The 24,781-nt window shown below is 37.6% G+C and overlaps 1 protein-coding gene and 1 pseudogene across 3 annotated transcripts in view; one reads left to right on the top strand and one right to left on the bottom strand.

Annotated features, from left to right (window-relative positions):
* The window catches only part of WWP1 (WW domain containing E3 ubiquitin protein ligase 1), a 121,534-nt gene that overhangs the window by 88,465 nt on the left and 8,288 nt on the right, over positions 1-24,781 (bottom strand). For 2 of the 3 annotated variants that reach the window (XM_059994847.1, XM_059994846.1), the window contains 2 exons: positions 9,235-9,329; positions 169-259 (listed from right to left, as the gene is read on the bottom strand). In XM_059994847.1, coding sequence (XP_059850830.1) covers positions 169-238 — 70 coding nt within the window. In that variant the 5' untranslated portion in view covers positions 239-259; positions 9,235-9,329. The remainder of the gene's footprint in view (positions 1-168; positions 260-9,234; positions 9,330-24,781) is intronic. The other variant, XM_059994848.1, reaches the window with a different exon arrangement.
* Positions 2,001-4,709, top strand: LOC132440308 (eukaryotic translation initiation factor 4B pseudogene; annotated as a pseudogene).

Genomic DNA, 24,781 nt, shown 5'->3' with positions numbered 1-24,781 from the left:
CATAAAATATTTTTAGAGGGTTTCTAGCTTTGAGGCCTATTGCAACAAATACACCATGGCATGAATCTAAAAGAAAATATACTTATGAAATAAGTCTGCTGAATTAGGTATTAAAAAGAAAGTTTCATCAAGGAACTACTATTTTAAATTATTGTGCAAATAACTTACCAGTTACCTGTAACTGTAACCTTCCACTGTCATTATTACTAGTATCAGACCTTGGTGAAGCAGTGGCCATGTCCCAAAATTCAGCTTAAACCTACAAAAAAGTTAATTTATTCATATATTAGAGATTATAATTTTCAATATGATTAACACTGTTTACTTGAATTAACTAAGAAACCACACTTAAGAGAATATTTTCAACCCATCACATGTTGATATAGCCACAGCTGTCCCCCATTTAAAATTAAGACTTATTATTATTGTAAGAACTACAAGAGAATATGGCTAAGTAACCATATCTAGGTCAACTTGAGCAACAAAATAAATGATGGTACTAAGAATCCAGGGTCATGTGTTGATTTATAAATCAAACAAATACACAAATAATTTTTATATGTTTATTTTTACATATTATATAATATTATACAGTATTAATTTACTACCTGAACCACCTAAGTAAACTGTCCCTTTACTCTTTAATACTTTAGTATGTATTTCCTATGAATAAAAATATTCTCACAATACAATACAATAATAGAATTCAGGAACTTAGCTAGTACATTATTATTATCTAATATACAGTCCATATACTATAATTTCATCACCTGTCCCAACAATGTCCTTTATCATAATCTTTAAATACAGTACCTAGAGCAGGTTTATATATTACATTAAGTTGTCATGTCCCCAGTAAATCCTGCATGTTTCTTTTTATAGATAATTTTTTTCAAGTTCTGTTTCACTGCTCCACCCAATTTTTAGTTTTTAAATAAAATACAAAGCAGCTTTCTTCTGCATGGCAAATATTTTAAGGCTAACCTTCTATACACTTTTAACCTACTAACATAAAGTAGAACATTCAGGGCAAGATTGAGAAATATTAACAAATATGTTTCTTACCCTTTATGAACTTTACATATTATGATTATTAAACAAACTTTTAAAAATTAGTTTTAGCAATAAAAGATAAAATAAAACATGGTCAAGCAAAGAGACTATGAAAATGGCATTGCATATCTGAAAAAGAATCATATAGAATTTGTTTAAACTCTTCATTTTAGAATAGTTTCAGATTTACAGAAAAGTTGTGAAGATAACAGAGTTCTCATATACCCTATACCCAGTTTCCCCTACTATTAATTTCTTATATTAGTATGCTACACTTGTCATAATCAATGAACCAATATCAATATATTATTAATTAAAATCCATAGTTTATTCAGATTAGACAGAACTTAAGAATCAGTAAACTTGAACATAAACCTAAAAAAATCATTTAGAAGTAATGCTGAAATAAACAGCTTGAAAATATGAAAAAGAAGCTAAAAGACGTGAAAGATAAAACGTGACCTGAAATATATTTCTACTCATAATCTCAGAAAATGAAGAAAGAGGAGGTCATACCAGGAGAGAAAATGACTTAATTTTCTGGAGTCATGAAAAACATTTATTCACAATTCTAAGAAATACAATATATATAAAAGAGGCAGGATAAACATAAAGACACTCACATTTGGACACAAAGCAGTCAAACTGCAGAACACCAAAAGAGAGCATGTTAAAAGCAGCCAGAAAGAAAAGTGATTACATATAAAAGAAGAGAGTAAAGTGATAGCAGAATTCTCAACAGCAGCAATGGAAGCACAAAACGTAGAACAAGCATCTATGTGCAAAGAACTGAGACAAAAATTATTCAACCACTAAAACTCTCTCTGGGACACAGAAGGCATTAAGACTTTGCCAGATAAACCAAAAGAGAGTTTACCGGCAGCAGACCTTTACTTCAACAAAATCTAAAGGACATGTTTCATAAAAGAGTAAAATTACACACAAGGATGATCTCAGATGCAAGAAGGAAAAGACGAGTAAAGAAATTAGTAAGCATACAAATAAATCTAAATAAACATTGTCTGAATAAAATAACAATAACAACATCTTATTATGGTATTTAAATAAAACCCGTATAAACCGTTCAAATATGGAATAAGGAACAGAAGCATATAATGGAGGAGCAGGGTAGGAAGAGAGAGGATAGGAGTTGGTGATGTAAATTCTTGCATTGTCCAGCAGAGGGATTATGATCTGGTTTAACTTTAGCCTATATATTAATAGTATGTCAGCAGAATTTCAAGGGTAATCATAAAAGAATAGAAATAAGTGAGTGTAATTTCCAAACTAGTAGAGAAGAGAATACAATTTAAAAAAAAAAAATCAATTCCCAAAAAAAGGCTAGAAAAGGAAAGGAAAAAAAAAAGGCATAAAGCAACCCGGACTATCAGAAAGCACAAAGAGAGTTCAAATATAGAAATAATCACAATAAATGTATACGGACAAATTCAAAAGTAAGACAAGAGACACCTACAAAATAAAGATGCTGATTGGATGAAAGCAAAAATATGGAGAAGGACATATTAGGCAAATATAAACAAAAAGAAAGCTGGGATTAGTTATAATAGCAGAAAAAGAGCATTATTAGGGAGAACAAAGAAAATGATACAAGATCCAATCTAGTAAGTAGAAATAAAACTCCAAATTTGCATGCTTAAAAAAAAAAAAAAGAAAAAAAGCCTCGTTTTGGTTCTTTCCCCTAGCCCAGCAAAGTGACCTGAGCCAAGAAGAATGGGAACCCTATCTCCCTAACAGGCTTACAGGCTGAGGATGGTAGTAACACTGGTGGAAGCAGCATCTATATCCCCAAACCAGTCAGCTGGACTGATAGAACAGATGATCTGGAGGATGTTTCAAGCACTTGGCACAGTTAGGATGACAACATGTATAAGGCACCTGCAACTAACCAATACATCCTGCCCACTGCTCCACAGGCTGCCTGGGAACCAGAGCCATTTCCCCATCTGCCACCCTACACTGCTTTTCTGGGGAACCCAACTTGTGATAGACAGAAGTCTCCATTAAGGAATTCTTTAGAGGATTAAGTATCAGTGCAGCGTATTTACCATGCGAACCCAGTAATCCAGAGAGGTTGAAAGGTTTCAATAATGCTGAGTTTGAGAACCTGGAGTCCCTGCTCTGTGTCCTCAACCTCAATAAAAAAATCTCTAGGTAACAGAATTCCAGGGGACACTGCTAATCAAGCACGGGAAAAAGACAAGGATGATCATTCTTTGGGCTGAAAAAGAAATCAGCTTTCTCACAAAATCGATACAGACTTGAGGAACTGTCCTGCCATAGACAGCTTGGATTTGACTATCCACCTAGGAGAGGTGAAGAGAGCTTTGAAGGCAAACACTGTGATCACTACGGAGGCCAGGACTGCTATCATGACTAAGGCAGCAGAGACCATGGTAGAGGCTATGACTTCAGGATAAACAATGGCAGAAATGCAAGTCGTAGTGGGTACTATAGGGATGACGACTACAGAGGAAGCAGGACCACTGTGAAGATGGATAGACAGGACATTCAGTCGTAGAGCACCAAAGACAACTGCTCTCCAGATGATTACAGGTGTGATGATAGAGGACCCTCCCAGAGACCCAAACTGAATCTAAAGCCTCAGAGTAGTCCTAAGGAAGATGACTCCTCTGCTGGTACTTCCCAGTTTAGTCAAGCAGCTTCCATCTTTGGAGCAGCAAAGCCTGCTGACCCACCTGTGAGACAGCAAGTAGAAGACCAGCTACAGGAGGAAAGGGAGAAATCGCAGCATCAGTTCGATGAACCAAAACTAGAATGACAGCCTCAGGAGAGACACCCAAACTGGCAGAGTGAAGAAAATTTAGAACAGTAATGGTCAAAGACAGGAAGTGCGTCATCTCAGATTGGGACCTTGCCACATCTGCCAGAAGTCAGATGGGGATGCATGAAGGAGAGTGAGATGTCTCTGGAAAATGAAATACTCACTAAGGCAAAAGACTGTCACTCTCCAACTTCTAAGCTTCCCAAACCTGATTAGCTACTAAAGGTAATGCTGGCCCCTCCATCAACAGAGAATGCTTGGGTGAAGTGAAGTGCTAATCTTTCTACTTGATCTCAGAGCTCAAACATAGAGCAGCAATCCCCTACAAGTGATGAAGGAAAAGTCACTCCAGCTCAACATCTCAGGAAAGATGAAACCTGGAAAGATGAAAATAAAACAGATTTGGTGAGTGTCCCAAAAGGTGAAAGTGGGAACTCAAGCATGGACCAAGAGATGAAGGAACAAAGACTAATGGAAGAAGTCTGAAAGGAAACATAACAAAGGATCAAGAACTCCAATCTGCAGCTGAGCCAAAGAACCCTGAAGAATCCAGCTTCTGAGTTCAGTACTGTGAGTATGCTGCTCTCCCAGTTGACAGTGAAAATTAAAATAGAATTCTACATACTGTGCTTTCTCCTGGTCTCTCTTTACCATGGAACATTTCTAAGCAAATCAAATCTCTATCCATACAAGGCAAAATAAAATTCACCATCTCCTGGGGGGAGAAAAGCCTCCAAAGATTGTTAGAACCACAGAAAGAAACTGACAAATTGACCATTGCCTTGGGCGATTTCAACACACACTAATTTTCCATGGATCAAGTGGACCAAAACAGATGAAACTATTTGCAAAGCAGAAATAGAGACATGATGAAGAGAATAAACACGTGGACACTAGCGGGGGAAATGCTGGGTGGGATGAATTGGGAGACTGGGATTGACATATATAAACCGCTGGGTATGAAATAGATTATCTAGTGAGGAACTGCTGTATAGCATGGGGAATTCTACTCAGTGCTCTGTGGTGACCTGAATGGGAAGGAAATCCAAAAGGGAGGGGATATGTGTATACATATGGCTGGTTCACTTTGCTGTGCGGTAGGAGCTAGCGCAACACTGTAAAGCAACTATACTCCAATTTAAAAATTTTTTTGAAAAAATAAATAAATAAAAACAAAATGATTAACAAGCAGGACTTAATTAACAGAACCTTACATCCAATTACTAGAAAATAAACATTCTTCTAAGTATACATGAGACATACAGAAAAATAATACACACACTGGGAGATAATGAAAATGTCACTAAATTTCAAAGAATATGTATCATACTGTTCCCAGGCTCTGATCAAAATGCAATTAAGTTAAAAATCAATAATGAAAGATAAATTTTTAAAATACAAATAGAAAATAATAACACTTCTAAATATTTCATGAGTCATCAGAAACCACATTGGAAATTTTTCTAAAAATACTAAAAACTAAATGATAAAAATACCACATACAAACATTTTTGGAATACAGTAAAAGTTATACTTAGAGGCAAATCTATAGCCTTAATGACTTATACTAGGAAAAGAAGAAAGGTTGAAAATGAATGAGTTGACAGGCCAGTCTGTTAAGTTAGAAAGATAATCACGAGTAAATCCAAAGAATGTAGGAGATAATAAAGAACAGAAACTAATGAAGTAGAAAAAAGGTAACAGAAAGGATCAACAAAATCATAGTTCTTAGAAAACACTAAAACAAATAAATGCCTGGCAAGACTGAAGAAGGGTAAATAAAATGAAACAACATAAAGAGTTCCCCAAAAGACCAAGTATCTAAGGACATACTCAGGTAACAGATGTAGCAATGCAGATCTGTGGGAAAGGAGGGACAATTAAATGGTCCTAATATTATCAATATGGAAAGAATTAAACTGGATCTCTACCTCACATACAAAATCAATTCAAGATGGACTAGTGATATTATATGAAAGGCAAACTTTAAAACTTTAAGAAATTACAGCAGAAAACTGTTGTTTTGTGTCCTCCCAGAAGGAAAGATTTCTTAAACAAGCATACTAACCAAAGAAGAAAAGAATAAGTATTTTAACTATGTGGAAACTGAGAACTTCTGTTTACCATAAAACATCATTAAAAAAAAAAAAAACCTAAAAGACAAGCCACAAACTGGGAGATATTTACAAAACTTAAAACTGATTAAAGATTATTATTTAAACTATTTAAGAACCTCAAAAAAACACAAAAAATAAAAACACAGGAAGCAAATGGGCAAAAAAACCTGAACAGAAATTTTATACACAGGAAACTTGTTTGGCCAATAAGTATTTTAAAAGATATAGAATCTCATTATTCATCAGAGAAATACTAGCTAAGACCACATGAGATGTTATTTTCAAACTCACTAGAATGGTAATAACTAGAAGTTTTGACAGTACCAAATAACAGCAAAAAAAAAAAAAAAAAAATGGAGCAGTGGCTCCAAAAATGGCTCTTACACATTGCTACTAGGTGTTTAAATTGGTAAAGTCCTGCTGGTAGGTGTTAAATTTGGTAAAATTGTTGGAAAACAATTTGGCATTATTATGTAAAGTTGAACATTTGCATGTCCTTCAATAAGCAATTCTAGATACATACTATAAAAATTTTTGTACTTGTGTGCCAAGTATAAGCATTCTTCATAATAACAACAACAACAAAAATGCTCAAATGTCCACTGGTAGAACCATGGTTAAAAGAATTAGGCTAACACACAATGGAAAAGTAGTGAGAATGAATGAACTATAGCTGTAAGCAACAACATGAATGTATCTTAGAAATACAATAGTAAATGAAAAAAGACAAACAGGAGTTCTAGGTATTAACATCTTCCTCTCACTTAGTCCCACCCTCCAAGATTTAACGTTCTACGTTCTACATTGAGCATCAAGAAATGCTTCCAACTCCTAATGACAAAGAAGAAAGAAATGTATTCTTCTGGCGGTTATCATGGCCTCATCTTTTGCTATGCATTTATTTTGAAAATGCCATGATTCCATGATTGAAAAAAATCCAGAAACATGGGGGGATTGTGGATCCTGAGTCTCAAAAGCTTATACTATCAATAAACAATTGAATGAAGCCCACTGAAGAACTGCTGAGGTCCAAAGGGCAACCAAATGACAAGCTGTGACTCCTCCAAGGAGTACACCATCAATCTAACTGAAACACTTCTGCCAAACTCAAGAAATTAGTGTGTGGAAATATACCTGCTACACTCTGAATAAGGAGCTTTCTTATTCAATACCCACACAGTACAAAAATAAGTCTCCATGATTATTTTCTTGTCATAAATTTGAATATGCATTCTGAGATTTTTCTATTATTCTTTTATGATGGTTGAATGTTTTCTTTGAAATGTATAAAGATTTATAGACATTTCTCTATAATAAAATACCATTTGTGCAAGCTTTAAAAAGACTCTAAACAAAACATTAAACTCAAAACAAAGAACTGTATTTGTGGTAATACTATTTTTAAAAAAGAAATTTAAAAAAAAATTCAAAATAGCAGTTACTTCAGGGGCTGGGGAAAGACAGGAATATGGGGTTACAGAGGTACTCACAGGTAGCTCTTTAACTGTGTTAGTATTGACCTAGTTCTAAGTCGAATGGTTGGTTCCCAAATGTTTGTTTCTATTATTAAATTCCATATGTTACATATAATCTGGAATTGGCATGTTCAAATTACAGAATTTTTAAAAATGTAAAGAATGCATGGAAGGCAAGGAAGTAGACACAGGAAAGTGTAGAGCACTAATTCATCAAATGTGGTGGTAAGGGAGTATGTCTGCAGCCTAAGAAAAAGAAAGAAAAGCTAGAGCTTTCATACAGATGATGTGTAATTAGTCTTCCACGAAAAAGGCACTTCTTCCTCTGAACAGTAAATGATGGACCTAAGGATAAGTGAATATAAGAATTCATTTGGAGGTAGATTAAAAGAAAATTGAGGGACTTTATTAGTGAATTAGACAGAAAGGTAATTGCTGAGGTTGAGAATAAGGTACATAAAAAGAATTGTAAAGTTTAAAATGCTGTGCAGACTGGGAAAATGCCAACTAGGCAAAAGACTGTTCGCTCTAACAGCTTAAAACTTTTTCTGTATCCAGATTCTCACCTCCAAGCTACTTCTCCCTTTGTCTTATATAAACCAGCCCTCAGACTCAAGAGTGCATGCCTCCAGTCACCAATAACTGCAAATTTAAACTGCAAATGATAAAGATCCTTCAAAAATGGTGCTATTTTGCCTTAAAAGGGAAGATACACAGCAAACAAAATCATCTACTTCAACATGCAATTAGTTCTCACACTTCATTTAATAACAAAGATGTTACGGCACTTAAAATACATGTAATGTACTGTTACATACATTCTTTTTTTAATATGATAATTTTTTATTGAAGTATAGTTGATGTACAATATTATATGTTACAGGTGTACAGTGTAGTGACTTATAATTTTTAAAGATTATACTCCATTTATAGTTATCATAAAATATTGGCTGTATTCCCAGTTTGTACAAATATATCCTTGTAGCTTATTTTATACATAATAGTTTATACCTCTTAATCAATCCCCTGCCCCTACATTGCCCCTCCCCCTTCCCTCTTAACAACAGTAACCACTAGTTTGTTCTCTATGAGTCTGTTTCTTTTTTGTTATACTCACTAGTTTGTTGTATTTTTTAATTCCACATATAAGTGATATCATACAGCATGTCTTTCTCTGTCTGACTTATTTCACTTAGCATATTACCCTCCAAGTCCATCCGCTGCTACAAATGGCAAAATTTCATTCTTTTTTATAGCTGCATAAAATATTCCACTGTATTTATATGCCATATCTTCTTTTTTTTTTTTTTTGCGGTACATGGGCCTCTCACTGTTGTGGCCTCTCCCGTTGCGGAGCACAGGCTCCGGACGCGCAGGCTCAGCGGCCAAGGCTCACGGGCTCAGCCACTCCACAGCATGTGGGATCTTCCCGGACCAGGGCACGAACCCGTGTCCCGTGCATCAGCAGGCGGACTCTCAACCACTGCGCCACCAGGGAAGCCCTATGCCATATCTTCTTAATCCACTCATCTGCTGATGGACACTTAGGTTGCTTCCATATCTATATATTCTTTTATCTGAGCATTATAATAACACTATATGAGTAGGGAGGTACTATTTCCATCTTATAGATGAGGAAACTGTGGCTCAGAAGTGTTAAAGATCTATAACCATATTTTTTATGACAATGTATTTCTCAGTCTACATAGGTATAATTAACTGTCAGCATGTATGGAGTTTAACTCCTAAATACAGTCTTAGTTAAATAAAGTTGTTAATCACTTACTTTGTACCAGGAACTGTTCTAGATACTGGAGACAGAAAGATGAGTAAGACACGATTCCTTCTTTCAAGGAGCTCATAGTCTAGTGAGGAGACAACCTATAAACAAATAAACAGCTTTCAGTGTGACAGTTACTAAAATAGATGCAAAATGTCAACTAGTACATCTGAGGTTCACAAGAGAAATGGATAATCCAACCTACAGGAATCAGGAAAAGGTTCACAGATAAGGTAACATTTGAATGAACTGTGCCTTAAAGTATAATTCTTCAAGAAAGAATTATGGAAAGTATGGCGCGCTGGAGAACTGTTGGTAAGGTTGGTGCAAAGTGATGAGGCCAACAGGCAAACGGTAATCTAAACTGTATAGGATCCTATGGGATAGTTCATATGGTATCTAAAGTATACCAAGCACAGTAGTTTAAAGCTTATCCTGAAGGTAACTGATAGACACTGATAGGTTTCCACAGCAAGAACCGCATTTTAGAAGAATAACTTTGGTAGCAAGGGTCTAGATTTAAAATAATCAGTTTAGGGCCTCCCTGGTGGCGCAGTGGTAGAGAGCGCACCTGCCGATGCAAGGGACACGGGTTTGTGCCCCGGTCCGGGAAGATCCCACATGCTGCGGAGCAGCTGGGCCTGTGAGCCATGGCCGCGGAGCCTGCGCATCCGGAGCCTGTGCTCCGCAACGGGAGAGACCACAACAGTAAGAGGCCCGCGTACAGAAAAAAAAAAAAAAATTCAGTTTATCTGAACCAGAGCACTGGTAATGTGAAGGAAAAAACTCAGCATATGTATAAGATCTCTGACAGATGATTATGGGATAGCTGAGGCTTAGAAAGAAGAAGGATTCTGAACAACCAAAATTTCCCACTTCACTATCTGGGTGGGTGATGGAGCCATAACCAGGATAGGGAACAGAAGTGAAGCAAATTGTAGGAGACAATATGGCTCAAAGTTTTCAAGAGCCAATTCTGCAGTTAGACTACTTGAATTTCATTTCCAATTCTGCCACTTAACAGCTGTGTGACCAAGTGTGACAAAAGAAAAAACAAAGCCTGAGTTTTAACAAACTTTGAAGTGAATTGGTTATTCATCCAAATGAATTTAGGTCATAACCTATGCCCAGAGGATATGGCCAGTTATATGTAAGCTGATTATGTCCAGCTCAACCCTTTAAAAATGCCACAAAGTTGAATATGGGTTCATTATTATTCAACTGCAAAGAACAGAGTAAGAGTCCTGAATGTAGATAATAAAATACATTTCCAGTCCTCCAAGGTTACAGACCTACCAACTCCTCACTTAGAAGGTACATCTTAATTGTCTGCTTACTTCATGATGTCATTCTTAAGTCAGAAGCAAAATTTTAAAAAAAATATCAAAAGATCTGATCCATTTTGCATACTATGCATAGCATTAAAGACTGGAAAAGACAGAGAAATATCATCATATATCTATCTGCCTGGATCAATTAATAAACATACTGACTGCCTAGTCTGTAAAGTGGGTATGGCAAGGACACAAAAATGGTACAAGACAAAGCCCCCGTTTCCATACGGGTACTCTAGTTTTAAAGATGATATTAATACACAGGTAACATCTCAGTAACAAGACAGGATGGTACATACCAGTTGCTAAAGAAGTTTAGTCCAATGAATGTGGAACTTGAAAGGTTAGAAAGCCTCCATTTAGACAACAGCACAAAATTTAAAATTCAGTGAGTGTGGCAAAGATAAAGATAGATGAACAAAGCCTCTCTCTCCCTAAAATATCCAAGATTCAACAACTCTAAAGCAGAAAATAAGTATTTCATAAAATCATAAACTAGGGACTTCCCTGGTGGTCCAGTGGTTAAGAGTCCACCTTCCAATGCAGGGGACGTGGGTTTGATCCCTGGTCGGGGAACTAAGATCCCACATGCTACGGGGCAACCAAGCCCGCATGCCACAACTACTGAGCCCGCCCACTCTAGAGCCCGTGTGCCACAACTAGCGAGCCCCCACGCTCTGCAGCCCGCGTGCCACAACTAGAGAGAAGCCCACGCACTGCAACAAAGAGCCTGCTCACCATAATGAAGATCCCGCGTGCCTCAACTAAGACCCGACGTAGCCAAAAAAAAAAAAAAAAGTACCAAAAACTTACCCCTTGAAAAAAAATAAACTACAAAATAGGGGATTTAATTTTAAACAATAAAAGAATATTACTTCTATATAGAGATCATTTATAAAAATATACTGTTGATCATTTCAATGAATTTATAGAACAGGACAGTAAACAACTCATCCTGATTTGCACAGGACCATCTAGGTTTTGAGTTCTGCTTCTTGGGAACCTCTCATTTCTGGGCACGCTGAGATCTTTTACTAAGGGTAACCTTAGTAAACGATGTAATGGCTCTAACTACATAGACAGCTTTTTGGATGTATCTCAAGGGTATTTTTCTAGTGGAATCCTGTTATAATAAAGCATAATTCTGTTAGACTTTACAATTTCTGTATGACCTAAATATTCAGAAATGAAAAATCAATTTTATAGGGACTACTCATCATTAGGCCTCAATTTCACAACCCTGGGGACTACATGTAGGGAGAAGGGAAGAGGAAGGAGCAAAAACTTTCTCAATACCCAATGCCTTTAAACTTCAGAATTGTTTACTTTTACCAAACTCTCCAAATAATCACCACTCTGGTACCCTACAGATTTGAAGACACTTCCAACTTCCTGCGTAGCCTCCAAACACTGAGTCCAACTGTTCTTCCTCACCTCATGCAGTCACCCTCACTCCAGTCTCCGCTTCTGTGCCAATACTGTATCTTGCGCACTTCCATTCCACTGACTAGCAGGGATGACCCCATGCTGGACTGGCAGGCGCTACTCTGCTCGGCATCTCCGAGCAGTTATCTCCAGCACTGCGCTCTCTCTTCAGATTCTGTCTGCCTTCAGTCCCCCCAGCTCTCCTCTGTCCTAGTAGCACCTAGTGGTGATACCATCCCTAGTTTATGCCTGCACAGCACTTCACAGTTCCAAATTTTAACATTCTCATCTCAAGGAAGTAGGCCAAGTACAACCATTTCAAATTTTAATACTGTAACATTAACATTATTTTTAATTCCTACTCTATCTCCCATGGAGCTTTTCTTACCAGGATCTCTCAACCACTGTGCCTCTTCCTCTACCTTCAAATAAACTTGGTGTTAAGGTCTCAATACATACTTTTAATTGTTTGGGATAGAAGCTAGGTGATTTCTTAAAAAGTTTACTTGTCCACACTGACCTCTCTGTATAAACTTCACTGATTAATCCTCTTAATACAAAACCTAGGAATTTTACCCTCCTGATAATTTACAAGTGCCACTGGGTGAAAAGGAATAACACTTTAAAACTGTGCCATTCCAGTGACTTGAAGAGCACTTGCATTACCTACCAGACAAAGGACAAATGAAGACAGGCATCCACAGGTACTTTTTATCCTCCAACTACAGTCTGGGTGTTTATTTTCATGTGAAAATGCCTATCTAGGGCTTCCCTGGTGGCACAGTGGTTGAAAGTCCGCCTGCCGATGCAGGGGACATGGGTTCATGCCCCGGTCCGGGAAGATCCCACATGCCGCGGAGCGGCTGGGCCCATGAGCCATGGCCGCTGAGCCTGCGCATCCGGAGCCTGTGCTCTGCAACGGGAGAGGCCACAACAGTGAGAGGCCCGCGTACAGCAAAAAAAAAATGATATGAAAAATGCCTATCTAATCATAGGATCTAATAACCACAACTTTCTCTCTTCCATCTTTCTGCACTTTCAGTAAATTTCAAAGTTCCTTTTAGTGCACAATATATGTCAGTTTATGGGAAGAACACAGGAAGTATTTTTTATGAGGAAAATGTATTTATCTTCAAAATGCCAAATTTCCTGTCAGTATTAATATCCAACTCTTATTATTTATCCCCACCCATTTTCGGATTTTCAACCAGAGGAGGTAAATAAATATATTAATTTTCCAAAAGCCTTCTGGTTCCGTTTTCAATCATCTTCCAATTTTTACCTGTACTTTTCCAGCAACACAAATCTAGGCCTCTTTCCTTGACTTTTCTTTTTCAGCTGTATCTCATATCTCCCCTTTTGCAAGTTCATTCTCTTCTTAGTCTTTACCTATCTCACTTTCTTGTGTCCAATGAGTTTATAATCAATCGTATTATTTTATTTTTAAGTGTTATTCCTCTCAAACAATTACATAGAAAGTCTGCTTTATAGTTAACTTGTCTCAAAATTTGCCTCTCATTAATGTATGTATCTGGGCTTCCCTGGTGGTGCAGTGGTTGAGAATCTGCCTGCCAATGCAGGGGACACGGGTTCGAGCCCTGGTCTGGAAAGATCCCACATGCTGCGGAGCAACTAGGCCCGTGAGCCACAACTACTGAGTCTGCGCATCTGCAGCCTGTGCTCCACAACAAGAGAGGCCGCGATAGTGAGAGGCCCGTGCATCGCAATAAAGAGTGGCTGGCCCCCACTCGCCACAACTAGATAAAGCCCTCGCACAGAAATGAAGACCTAACACAGCCAAAAATAAATAAATTAATTAAATAATTAAAATATATATATATATATGTATCTGCTGCCACCTCAAGCTAATAAGCAAAATAATTTTACACTGAAATGCACCATACACATCACAATTTTAATTTTTTAAGCACTAAATCTTGATCCATCTATAGATTTCCTTTTAACTGCCAATTTTAACCATTTCCAAACTATGTGACCACCTTGCTCTCAAAATTGTTCTGTGTAATCAATCTGCTCTTAAACTATCAGTTACATAATTAAAACAAATTTCTTTTCCTTTCTCAAATCTACAAACATTTGTATTGTTACTGCATGCCCCTTGCTGTAACAGTCAAAAGCCTTGCTGAATTTAACCTTATGCCTCCTCAAATTATCATGGCACACACCCTTATACCCGCTGCCCATTAATTCCCTGCAATTTATTTCCTAGTTTATTTCCTGCAATTTATTTATTCACTAAAAATTCACATCCAATAGCTGGTCAAACTACTTACTCAGTTCTCTTCCTCATTCTCGTAAATTCTAACCAAGGTAATTCTTGATTCTGGGTACCTTAAATTCTATCTACTTCTTTGCCTTAAAACAGCTTTCCATCACAGTAAGGCTCCAGTCACAGCACAAAACACAATCAGAGCAACTTAACTTGCTCTGATTTTCCTATCAAGGTGTTTGCCCCCAATTAATAATAGTTACAATTACCTACCCAAGCAAAACTAACAACGCACCGTTTCAAATAAAACGTGTTTCATGTGAACGTCAAGCCAGCAAAATTTACAAGGTCTTCTTCCATACAGAATGCAAATTCCTTCCCAGAAAAGCAATAAATAATTAATAATAGACTTTGGACAGAGGACTGGAGGCTAAGCTAGCAGTAACTACAACATACCAAAGTAAAGGCCAGTCCGGAGATCAAATATCAAAGATACTTCTATTCTGAGCTGACAGAAGTACTGGTTTTTGCTCTTTTCCACGTCAGAGGTTGGCAGATTTAAAAAAATTAATTTACTGCAAAGTGAATATAAAACTCTCAATATCTAGTAATGTTAGAAATTAAAGAAACCCAAGTCAGATCCTGTCAACAAGTAAGCTTTTGCTTATAGAAGATCTGCAGCCTGGCTGACAGGTGGGGTGGGGGTAGAAACAAATAATTGAAAAGAAGAAACCATCATGTGCCAGAGTCCAGTGTGAATCAGGATTTGAACTTCTGCTCCCACATTTACTAAGAGGCAGCATAACAGTGGTTGAGAGAGTAAATTCTGCAGCCAGACTGCCTGGGTTCAAATCCCAGTTCCACTACTGGCAAGCTCCTTTACCCCACAGTGCCTCAGGTTTTTTTTGTTTGTTTGTTGCTTTTTTTCTAATTTTATTTATTTTTTGGCTGCGTTGGGTCTTCATTGCCGCGCATGGGCTTTCTCTAGTTGGGCGAGCAGGGGGTTACTCTTTGTTGCAGATCACGGGCTCTAGGTGCATGGGCTTCCGTAGTTGCAGCACACAGGCTCAGTAGTTGTGGCGCACACGGGCTTAGTTGCTCCGTGGCATGTGGGATTGTCCTGGACCAGGGCTCGAACCCGTGTCCCCTGCATCGGCAGGCGGATTCTTAAGCACTGTGCCACCAGGGAAGTCCCAGTGCCTCAGTTTTTATATCTATAAAATGACAAAGACGGGCTTCCCTGGTGGCACAGTGGTTGAGAGTCTGCCTGCCGATGCAGGGGACACGGGTTCATGCCCGGGTCCAGGAAGATCCCACATGCCGTGGAGTGGCTGGGCCCGTGAGCCATGGCCACTAAGCCTGTGCGTCCAGAGCCTGTGCTCCACAATGGGACAGGCCACAACAGTGAGAGGCCCCCGTATGGCAAAAAAAAAAAGACAAAGACAACAGTACCTACCTCACAGAGTTATTAAGAGAATTAAATGAGTTAATATTGACAAATCGCTAAGAAAACTCCCTGGCACACAAATGCTTAATAAATAAATTGACATGACCTTGGACAAGTAACTTAACCTCTCTCAGCAGCAGATGTCTTAGAAGAAATTAGTATCATATAAGCAGTTTGTGAATTATAAAGTGCTGTATAAATGCTAAATTATTAAGAATATAACATGAAAAAACAATATTAAATATGAGAATGAAAAATAAAGCATTTATAGAAAAACACAGTCTTACTATATTGCAATTTTATCAGCTAATTTTTCTGAATACGGAGGTTACTTAGAAACCTAACACTTCAACCTTCTGAGACACTCATGCCATCTACCTTATTTTAAATAATTTCTGATGGAGATTCTTATAAAAATATACTACATAACCCTGTCCTAGTATAAGTCTCTGAAAATGAAGTATACCCTCCTACTTTCCAAAGTGACCAACTACCTACACAACTTTCACCTCCTAAGATATACTCCCTCCCCACATTTATACCCTCTTCTTTTGGGCACCAAACAGACTTGGGGTTTGTGTATTATTAAAAAACAACAAGAAGACAAAACGAGAAATGGGAAGGGAGGGGAAGGGAGGGGAGGGGAGGGCAGGGGAGGGGAGGGCAGGAGAAGCAGAGATAAAAGCAGGGATAAAAGCAAGGGAGAGTACTTCTCAACAACCGCAACACAACCCTCTTCTCAAGCTTCGTAAATGCTCATCTAAACTACAGGCACATGGTCTCCCTGCTCCCACACCACATCCATCCTCTACCAGTGGTCGGAGTGGGCTTTCCAAAACAGTACGCGCCACAAAAACTGTTTCACACCCAATGTTCTCTCCTTTTAACTACAAGAAATCCAAACTCATACATGGCCCCACGTGACCTGCTGCCCCTACATTTCCTACCTCTCTCCTCCCCTCTTTTCTCTCTCACTGGCATTCCTGCCATCCCTAACCTGAATACCTTGTGCTGCTGAGAGACCTCTGTTTTCACTCTCCATCTGACAGTCCCTTGGCTACCTTCTCAGCCTTAGGGCTCCACTCAAGTATGACCCGTTCAGAAAGAATCTCTAGTCAGCCCAGGCACAGCCAAAGCCTCACTCCATCAACTCTACCACCTCACCCTATTTTATCATTCTCAATGATTTACGTTCAGTTATCTGAACCTCTTACTTCTGTCTCCAACCCACGCCGACCTCCAAGGGCAGCGACTCCATCTTATTTATTCCCAGAACCCAGGCTAAAGCCTGGCCGAGGGAAGGCCCCCCAGAAGTATTACTGACTGACTGAAACAGACCTCAGAAAATAGATACTGGAGGTAAACGTAAGCAGAGTTCAAAAGTGAACTGCAAGAGTGAACTGAAGCCACCTGCTGCGACAGGTGGTCTTTCATCCAGAAAAGGCCTATTGCATACAATTAGCAGGGAAGAGCAGTACTGAAAGGCTGAACGGTAGAGGAGAACCATGCACAGGGTTGAAGAAAACTTCAAGAAAGAATTTCAAGGAAAAGAAGAGTGGCTAGACCCACCAAGCACCCCAGCAAGATCAGTAAAAAGAGAAAACTGTTTACTGGACTGTATGGATGTTACCAGGCCTTTAGCAAGAGCAATTTTAATGGAGTGGTAGGGGCCCAGAGGCCAGAGGCTTCAGAAGTAAATTAACAGCCAGAAACCTCTGTTCAGATGTATGATTGTATAGGAAAAGAGATATAGCCTTAAAGGGAGGCGTACATAGGTTTGTTTTTGAAGACAGAAGAGACCCTGAACATGCTTTCAGGCAGCAAGCAGCTGACGTCACAGAAAAGACAATGATTACTACGACAAGATCTCTGAGAAGTCAGGATTGGTTGAGATTTAATGCAGAGGTACAGACATAGTTCTTACACTGAGACTAGAAAGAGAAAAGAATGAGTGAAAGTGCAGATATCTCTGACATTGTCTGGGAAGAAAGGTAAGGAGGTTTTACCTGCCAATTCCTTTGGTGAAGGAGGCATTGGGAATACAATGGTCAATAAACAGACCAAATTCCCTGTTTCAACAGGGATGTGGTAGGTAAGGAATTCAAGGCAGACAGAGCAGAGACTTGGGCCCAGGACAGTAGTAGCAGCACCAATCCCCACAGATGTGTGATTTTTTTTTTCCAACTCACCTTTATAGTTCACGTTTAGAAGCAAAGATATGTTAGAGCTGTTTAGAACATAGGATCCAGAAGAGAAAAAGGCATACTCTAGCTACTACCAAACTACTTCCGGTTCTTCAGATGCATTACGTACACACACACTCTCTGCCACCTTCGTTCATTAAAATTCAGCTAGAGAAAATAAAATAACTGGTATTCTCCAAAAAAGCTCTTTACCCAAAGCTCACTAATGACACATATTTCTAATCCACTACCAGTTTTCCTCAACCTGGCTGCATGTCAGAATTACCTGGGGACTCCACCAGGGGCCCCAAGTGATTCTCACATACACATCTAGGCACCCATGACTTCCTACATGTTATTCCCACTGCTCATCTACCTAATTTCTAATCATCCCTAAAGATTCAGCTCAAGCAAACACAGCACTATAACCATGTTATTTCTTTATCTCCCCATTACACCAGAAATTTCTTTATTACTACTCATCTTTATAATTCCAGCCCCTAGCCCATTGCTCAGCCCTTACTATATACTTTAAAAATGTGTTAAATGAAGATTCACAATCAATAAAACATTTAACCTGTAGAAATGGTTAGAGTAGTTATGTTAAAAAAAATGTACCTATATAGCACAGAACTAAAACTTTAAAATATTATAAAGAAAATCCTATACAGGTGGGATAAACCATCTATACACTCTCCCATCTTTGCTTTGATAATTCTGAGCACCAAGTCCATGTCCACCTTACCAATGTGATTTTATCTCCACAGCCCACAGTAAAGGCTCAATACAAAAATGTCCAATACAAAAGTAAAGGATAAGTGTTACCTAAAATGTTCATTTGACTTATTAAATACTCAAATGTCCAACAGTATATATACAAGAGAAAAGCTCATTAAACTTGGACACTTTCTGTCCCTAACTAAATATTCAAAATAATTCAGAAGTCTTAAATTAATCCCCAAATTATATATCAATTGGACTCTCAAAGTCTGGGGGAAAGACGGCTACTTAGAACACGGTACAGATTTTCCCAATAGGAATGTTATAAATGGTGGTGAGATACCAAGACCAAGGCACAAAAGCCTACCAAACCCATTAAGAGCCAGACCACTGGTACTGTCCACAGAGGTGTTTCAGACCTTCCACAAATACATATTTGTGTGCATATGCAAAAATGAAAGCAAAATTCCAAAATAAATAGTTGACACTGAGAAAAAGTACCAAAAGCACTTTGCATGGTGCCTAATACATGGTAAATATGAGTATTTGCCGTAAGTTATAGTTGTTTTCTCCCAGAATCCCTGATTTCAAACTTCTGTGTTCATCAAAATAGCTTTATTTTTCTCACTGCATTCTAGACGATAAATTCCAAGCATGCAGGACAAATCCTGGCCATTGGCCATTGTATCCACCATGTCTCCCCCAAAGCCTGGCACACAGGAGTGTTTAATACTATTTAGATGATTATATTTGGATACTTGTTGTCAACGATTTGAATCTTAAAAACAACTAAGTAAACACAGGCTTAAAACCAAATAGCCTCATTTAGTTTTTAGGTGCTCTTTTAAATGAACTACGGTACTTCTCAAATTGATTTTTTTTTCTTTTAAAACTACCATCAAAATGAAGGAAAAAGTGTAAAAATTCAGGTAGAAAATATTCCTCCAAGAGTCACCAGCTTGGAAAACACTGCTCTAGATAACAGTCTCACTAAATGGCTGAATGAGACAGGGCATCTAAACTTCTTTGGGCCTTGGTAATCCTATTGATTAAGAAATGGAGGACAGAACATATTGATATTTTCTAGCTTAGAACTGCTTGACTATAAACACTGCATATTTCATGAAAACGTGAGAGTAACAACCATCCACAATCTTTGCATCAACCTAACTCACAACTGTTTCCAGTTTTGTACCATTATTTTCCTCCAATACAGATTTTTTTTTTACAAAGTTGAAATCCTAGTGTACAAATCATTTTATTTTCTAACTCCCACCTCCCATTTACAGTAAGAACTGCTGAATACAAATTTGATTGAGCCCTTGGCCAACATCAGAGAACAATTTAATTTACGCTTGTAGTTTTTACAACATACCTTTGGCAACAATATTCTAGAAGGCCACAAGATGGTGATGTTGCTCCATAAAATGCACCTTTTAAAAATATAATCGAATAACTTAATACCAACTTTCCAAAAAATGAAATTAATAGTTTTCCTCCACTTCAAGTAAAAGATATAAAAAAATGCTTGTACTCTATTTAATAGAAAACATTAATGAGGAAGAAAATATATTCATCAAATTTAACAGCAACTGTTCTAATTTTCAAGCTAAACAGTTATGGTCCTTAAAAACAAAACAAAAACACAGGACTCTGGCACTATCACTGTGTCTTTTATCACAGGAATCTTTCCTTCCCTCTCTGCTCCATCCCCTTCCTTCCTCAGGTCATAAAAAAAAAAAATTACATTTTCACTTATTCATTGACTTTTTCATAATTATTCTTAATTTAGAGAGATAATTCCTATTTCCCTGTTTTAAAAGAATTGATACTCAAATGTATTTCCATCAACAAAAGTAAACTATAGCAAAATGAAAATGAAATCATTTCTTTTCTAATTCGCTATAATTTCTCAATTTCTTATAATGTACAATATTATGTTTATAATGGCAAATTACCAAAGCTTTTCACTCAGAAAATGTTTGCAGTTGGTCATTTTCCCCATACCTTAGCAAGTATCAGTAGAAGGAAGGTTTCCCATTCCTGTGGTGCTTATATAATGTCAATTAAAAAGAAAAATCAAATAACAGCATCTTAAAACTTGAGCTCCAGACCTACAGAATCAACTTAAGTTAACATGTAAAAAGAGCTGCGTAAATACTCCCTAAGCAGAAGAATAAGATGACAGAGCGTAACTACCTGGGACTGGCAGCACTTACGTATGGTGCCTAAGTGACACAGAAACATGGCCAATCTTAAACCTGGAATCTGAATCAGGTCTCTGACTCCAAAAATAGTAAAAATCACAGTGACCATTTATTAGGCTCCTATTATTTGCCCAAAAAAACTATCTCTAATGTTATCAATCACCCTTCAGAGTCATTATTTCTACTAACAGGTAAGAAAAATGAGGTTTCAGGAATGTAAGTAAATTGCCCAAGGTCACAAAACTGGTGAAAGTCAGGATTTTGAATCCAGATCTCCTGGGCTCAAAGCCAATGCTCTTTTCACTACATTTGCGCTACAAACACAGAATATAAAAAAGAAACGCTGAGCTAAACCCAAACCTTAAAATAAGCAGTTTGCTGTACCAATCTGATGTTCCCATTCTTTTATCACTTAAGCAACTTCAGAGTAGGGTGGTTTTGTGGGGCTTGTAAGCTAGGTCATTGAAAACGTTTTTCCTGAAGGTTGAGAAAGTAATCTAAAACAGCGAATGTGTAAAAGCATAAACACACTAACAATGAAGAAGGTAGGCTGCTCAGGCTGTGTTTAATAAATCATTTCCATGTATTCTGGGAAAAACATCCAGGGCAACATAACATTCTCACTCTGCAAAGATCAAATTTCATGTAATTACATCATGTAACATCTCATATTTCAAAATGACACAAACATTTCCATAAATAACCTGTCATTTGTTTCAAAGTGTGGTATTTAATATAATATGTGCTTACCAGACTTTTTTCCTTCAAATCCAAAAATTTTAAAGGTTTGGTATTCTTCAAATACACAGTATTTGCTACATCTCATGAAGGAGCAGAAAGCACAGAGTCATTAATTAGAGCTGAAGATGAGGCTGAGAGCTGATTACGAGACTCACTGAGGGACACAAAGCTTCTTAATGTCAGGCCAAACCTGGGTCTGCTAACAAGGCCAGCACTCTTTTCTACACTGCACTGGTCACTAGGATAGCATGACCCAAAGTTACATTCGCCTCAAAACATGTTCTGACTGTTTCTAAATATATTAAGGCTTCTAATTTTCCAGCATTTAAGTAGCCATGGAGATTTGCTAACTCTTCAACTCCAAAGTGCCAATCCCTAGTGTGAGAAGAGCATGTTGGGTAATGTAAGAGAGTTGAACAAACCTAGGTCCAAACTTCAATTTTGCTATTCAGGTGTATTTAACCTCTCTGAGTCTGTTTTCTTACTGAGCAATGTAAATACCAACTCCGTTTTGTGAAGGGGAAAAGAAGTGCTAACATCAACTCTAGGAAATCAGAACTATTTCTAGAATGGAATATAGAAAGTGCCCAATAACTGATAACTTCCTAACACCCTCCCATCACCGCCACCACCCCAGTCACACTCTCAATTACTCTGAGAAGCTCCAACATTTTTCTACCATACTTCCACAACAATACAGAGGACAGCAGGTTAAGAAGCACTTCCATCACATGCCCATGCTGCAAAGTGATACAAAGCAAACTTCCACATCCACAGTAAGAATCAGATGAAAATCACATTTAGGATTAAAGACCTAAATGTAAGGCCAGACACTATAAAACTCTTAGAAGAAAACATAGGCAGAACACTCTATGACATAAATCACACCAAGATCCTTTTTGACCCACCTCCTAGAGAAATGGAAATAAAAACATAAATAAACAAATGGGACGTAATGAAACTTAAATCTTTTGCACAGCAAAGGAAACCATAAACAAGATGAAAAGACAACCCTCAGAATGGGAGAAAATATTTGCAAATGAAACAACTGACAAAGGATTAATCTCCAAAATTTACAAGCAGCTCATGCAGCTCAGTATCAAAAAAACAACCCAATCCAAAAATGAGCAGAAGACCTAAATAGACATTTCTCCAGAGACGATATACAGACTGCCAACAAACACATGAAAGGATGCTCAACATCACTAATCATTAGAGAAATGCATATCAAAACTACAATGATGTATCACCTCACACCAGTCAGAATGGCCATCATCAAAAAATCTACAAATAATAAATGCTGGAGAGGGTGTGGAGAAAAGGGAACCCTCTTGCACAGTTGCTGGGAATGTAAATTGATCCGGCCACTATGGAGAACAGTATGGAGGTTCCTTAAAAAACTAAAAATAGAACTACCATATGACCCAGCAATCCCACTCCTGGGCATATACCCTGAGAAAACCATAATTCAAAAAGAGTCATGTACCACAATGTTCACTGCAGCACTATTTACAATAGTCAGAACATGGAAGCAACCTAAGTGTCCATCAACACATGAATGGATAAAGAAGATGTGGCACATGTATACAATGGAATATTACTCAGCCATAAAAAGAAACAAAATTGAGTTATCTGTAGTGAGGTGGATGGACCTAGAGACTGTCATACAGAGTGAAGTAAGTCAGAAAGAGAAAAATAAATACCATATGCTAACACATATATATGGAACCTAAAAAAAAAAAAAAGGTTCTGAAGAACCTAGGGGCAGGACAGGAATAAAGACACAGACGTAGAGAATGGACTTGAGGACGTGGGGAGGGGGAAGCGTAAGCTGGGACGAAGTGAGAGAGTGGCATGGACATATATACACTACCAAACGTAAAACAGATACCTAGTGGGAAGCAGCTGGATGGCACGGGGAGATCAGCTCAGTGCTTTGTGACCACCTAGAGGGGTGCGATAGGGAGGGTGAGAGGGAGGGAGACACAAGAGGGAAGAGATATGGGGATATATGTATATGTATAGCTGATTCACTTTGTTATAAAGCAGAAACTAACACACCACTGTAAAGCAATTATACTCTAATAAAGATGTTAAAAAATTACGTTTTAACACTTGAGAGGAGTATAGTACTGCTAAATTCTTTGTTGTAAATACACAATTTCAAGATATTTTAAAGCTACTCCAGTAACAGAACACAATATTAATTTACTATTTACAAATACTCTTCCTAAGCATTTTAAAGCAGGCTGCTAAGTATGAACTTTCAGATATCCTCACTCTTAGAGGAAAATATTAGAATCCAAAATACACAGAAACCTTCCAAAATGAGATAATCAGTTAAACAGCTAAGACTTTATTCCTAGAATGTAATTCTTCTCAAGTTTAAAACACAGGGACACAATCCACAAATCCAAAACTCCAAAAACTATACAAACTTAAAGCTCCTTCTTAACTCATACGGTGACAAAAACTGAACTGACCTGAACTCATTTGGCAGCAGCATCTGAACAGATGTGTGACTATTTACTGTCCTTATTTATCCATAATTAAACAATTGCCAAGGAAAGTACAGAGTGCTGCCCTAAGACTTCATTGGGGTTTTATGTAACACAAAATGTGGAGTGTATTACGTTTCTAAAATTTTAAAAAAGAATTATTTCTGTAACACATCTGACACCAAAAACAAGGTCTTATAAACCCATCCTAGTGACTATTTACTCAATACTAAGTGTTAGGTTTAAGCCGTGCAATAAATCTATGAATAGGTATTATTATTACCACTTTACATGTGAATATCCACTTTACATATGATAAAACTAGGGCTTAATCTAAGGTTACCTTTACCAAGATCACTTAGCCAATAAGTTAAGTGCCAGAAATCAAGTCTAGGCTTGTCTTACTTGAAGGCCTAAGCTCTTAAACAGCTAATAGTTCACAGGAAAATTAAATCACAAAGAAAGTTTTAAAACAAATTATAATTACCAAACGTTTTAATGTAGAACAATGAAATTCCTGAGTATGATGTATACTTTCCATTCTGGGTATTCATACCTAAACATCAACACCATATTTCACAGCTCGAAGGACAAAAAGAGATGAGTTTATTGTTGCTTTTCTTCCCAAAGAACTGGCCACAGGCAGGGAAAACAAACAAAAACAACAGCCTCCTCAAACAAATGCCAACTAATCCTTTCTACTCAAATTTAGAAAGAATCATGGGTTTAGCATGTTGTTTTTTTTTTACCACAGAATGTACTAACACA

Source organism: Delphinus delphis, chromosome 17, assembly GCF_949987515.2.
Source record: "Delphinus delphis chromosome 17, mDelDel1.2, whole genome shotgun sequence".
NCBI classification, from domain to species: domain Eukaryota; kingdom Metazoa; phylum Chordata; class Mammalia; order Artiodactyla; family Delphinidae; genus Delphinus; species Delphinus delphis.
This window is presented reverse-complemented; position numbering and strand designations above follow the sequence as displayed.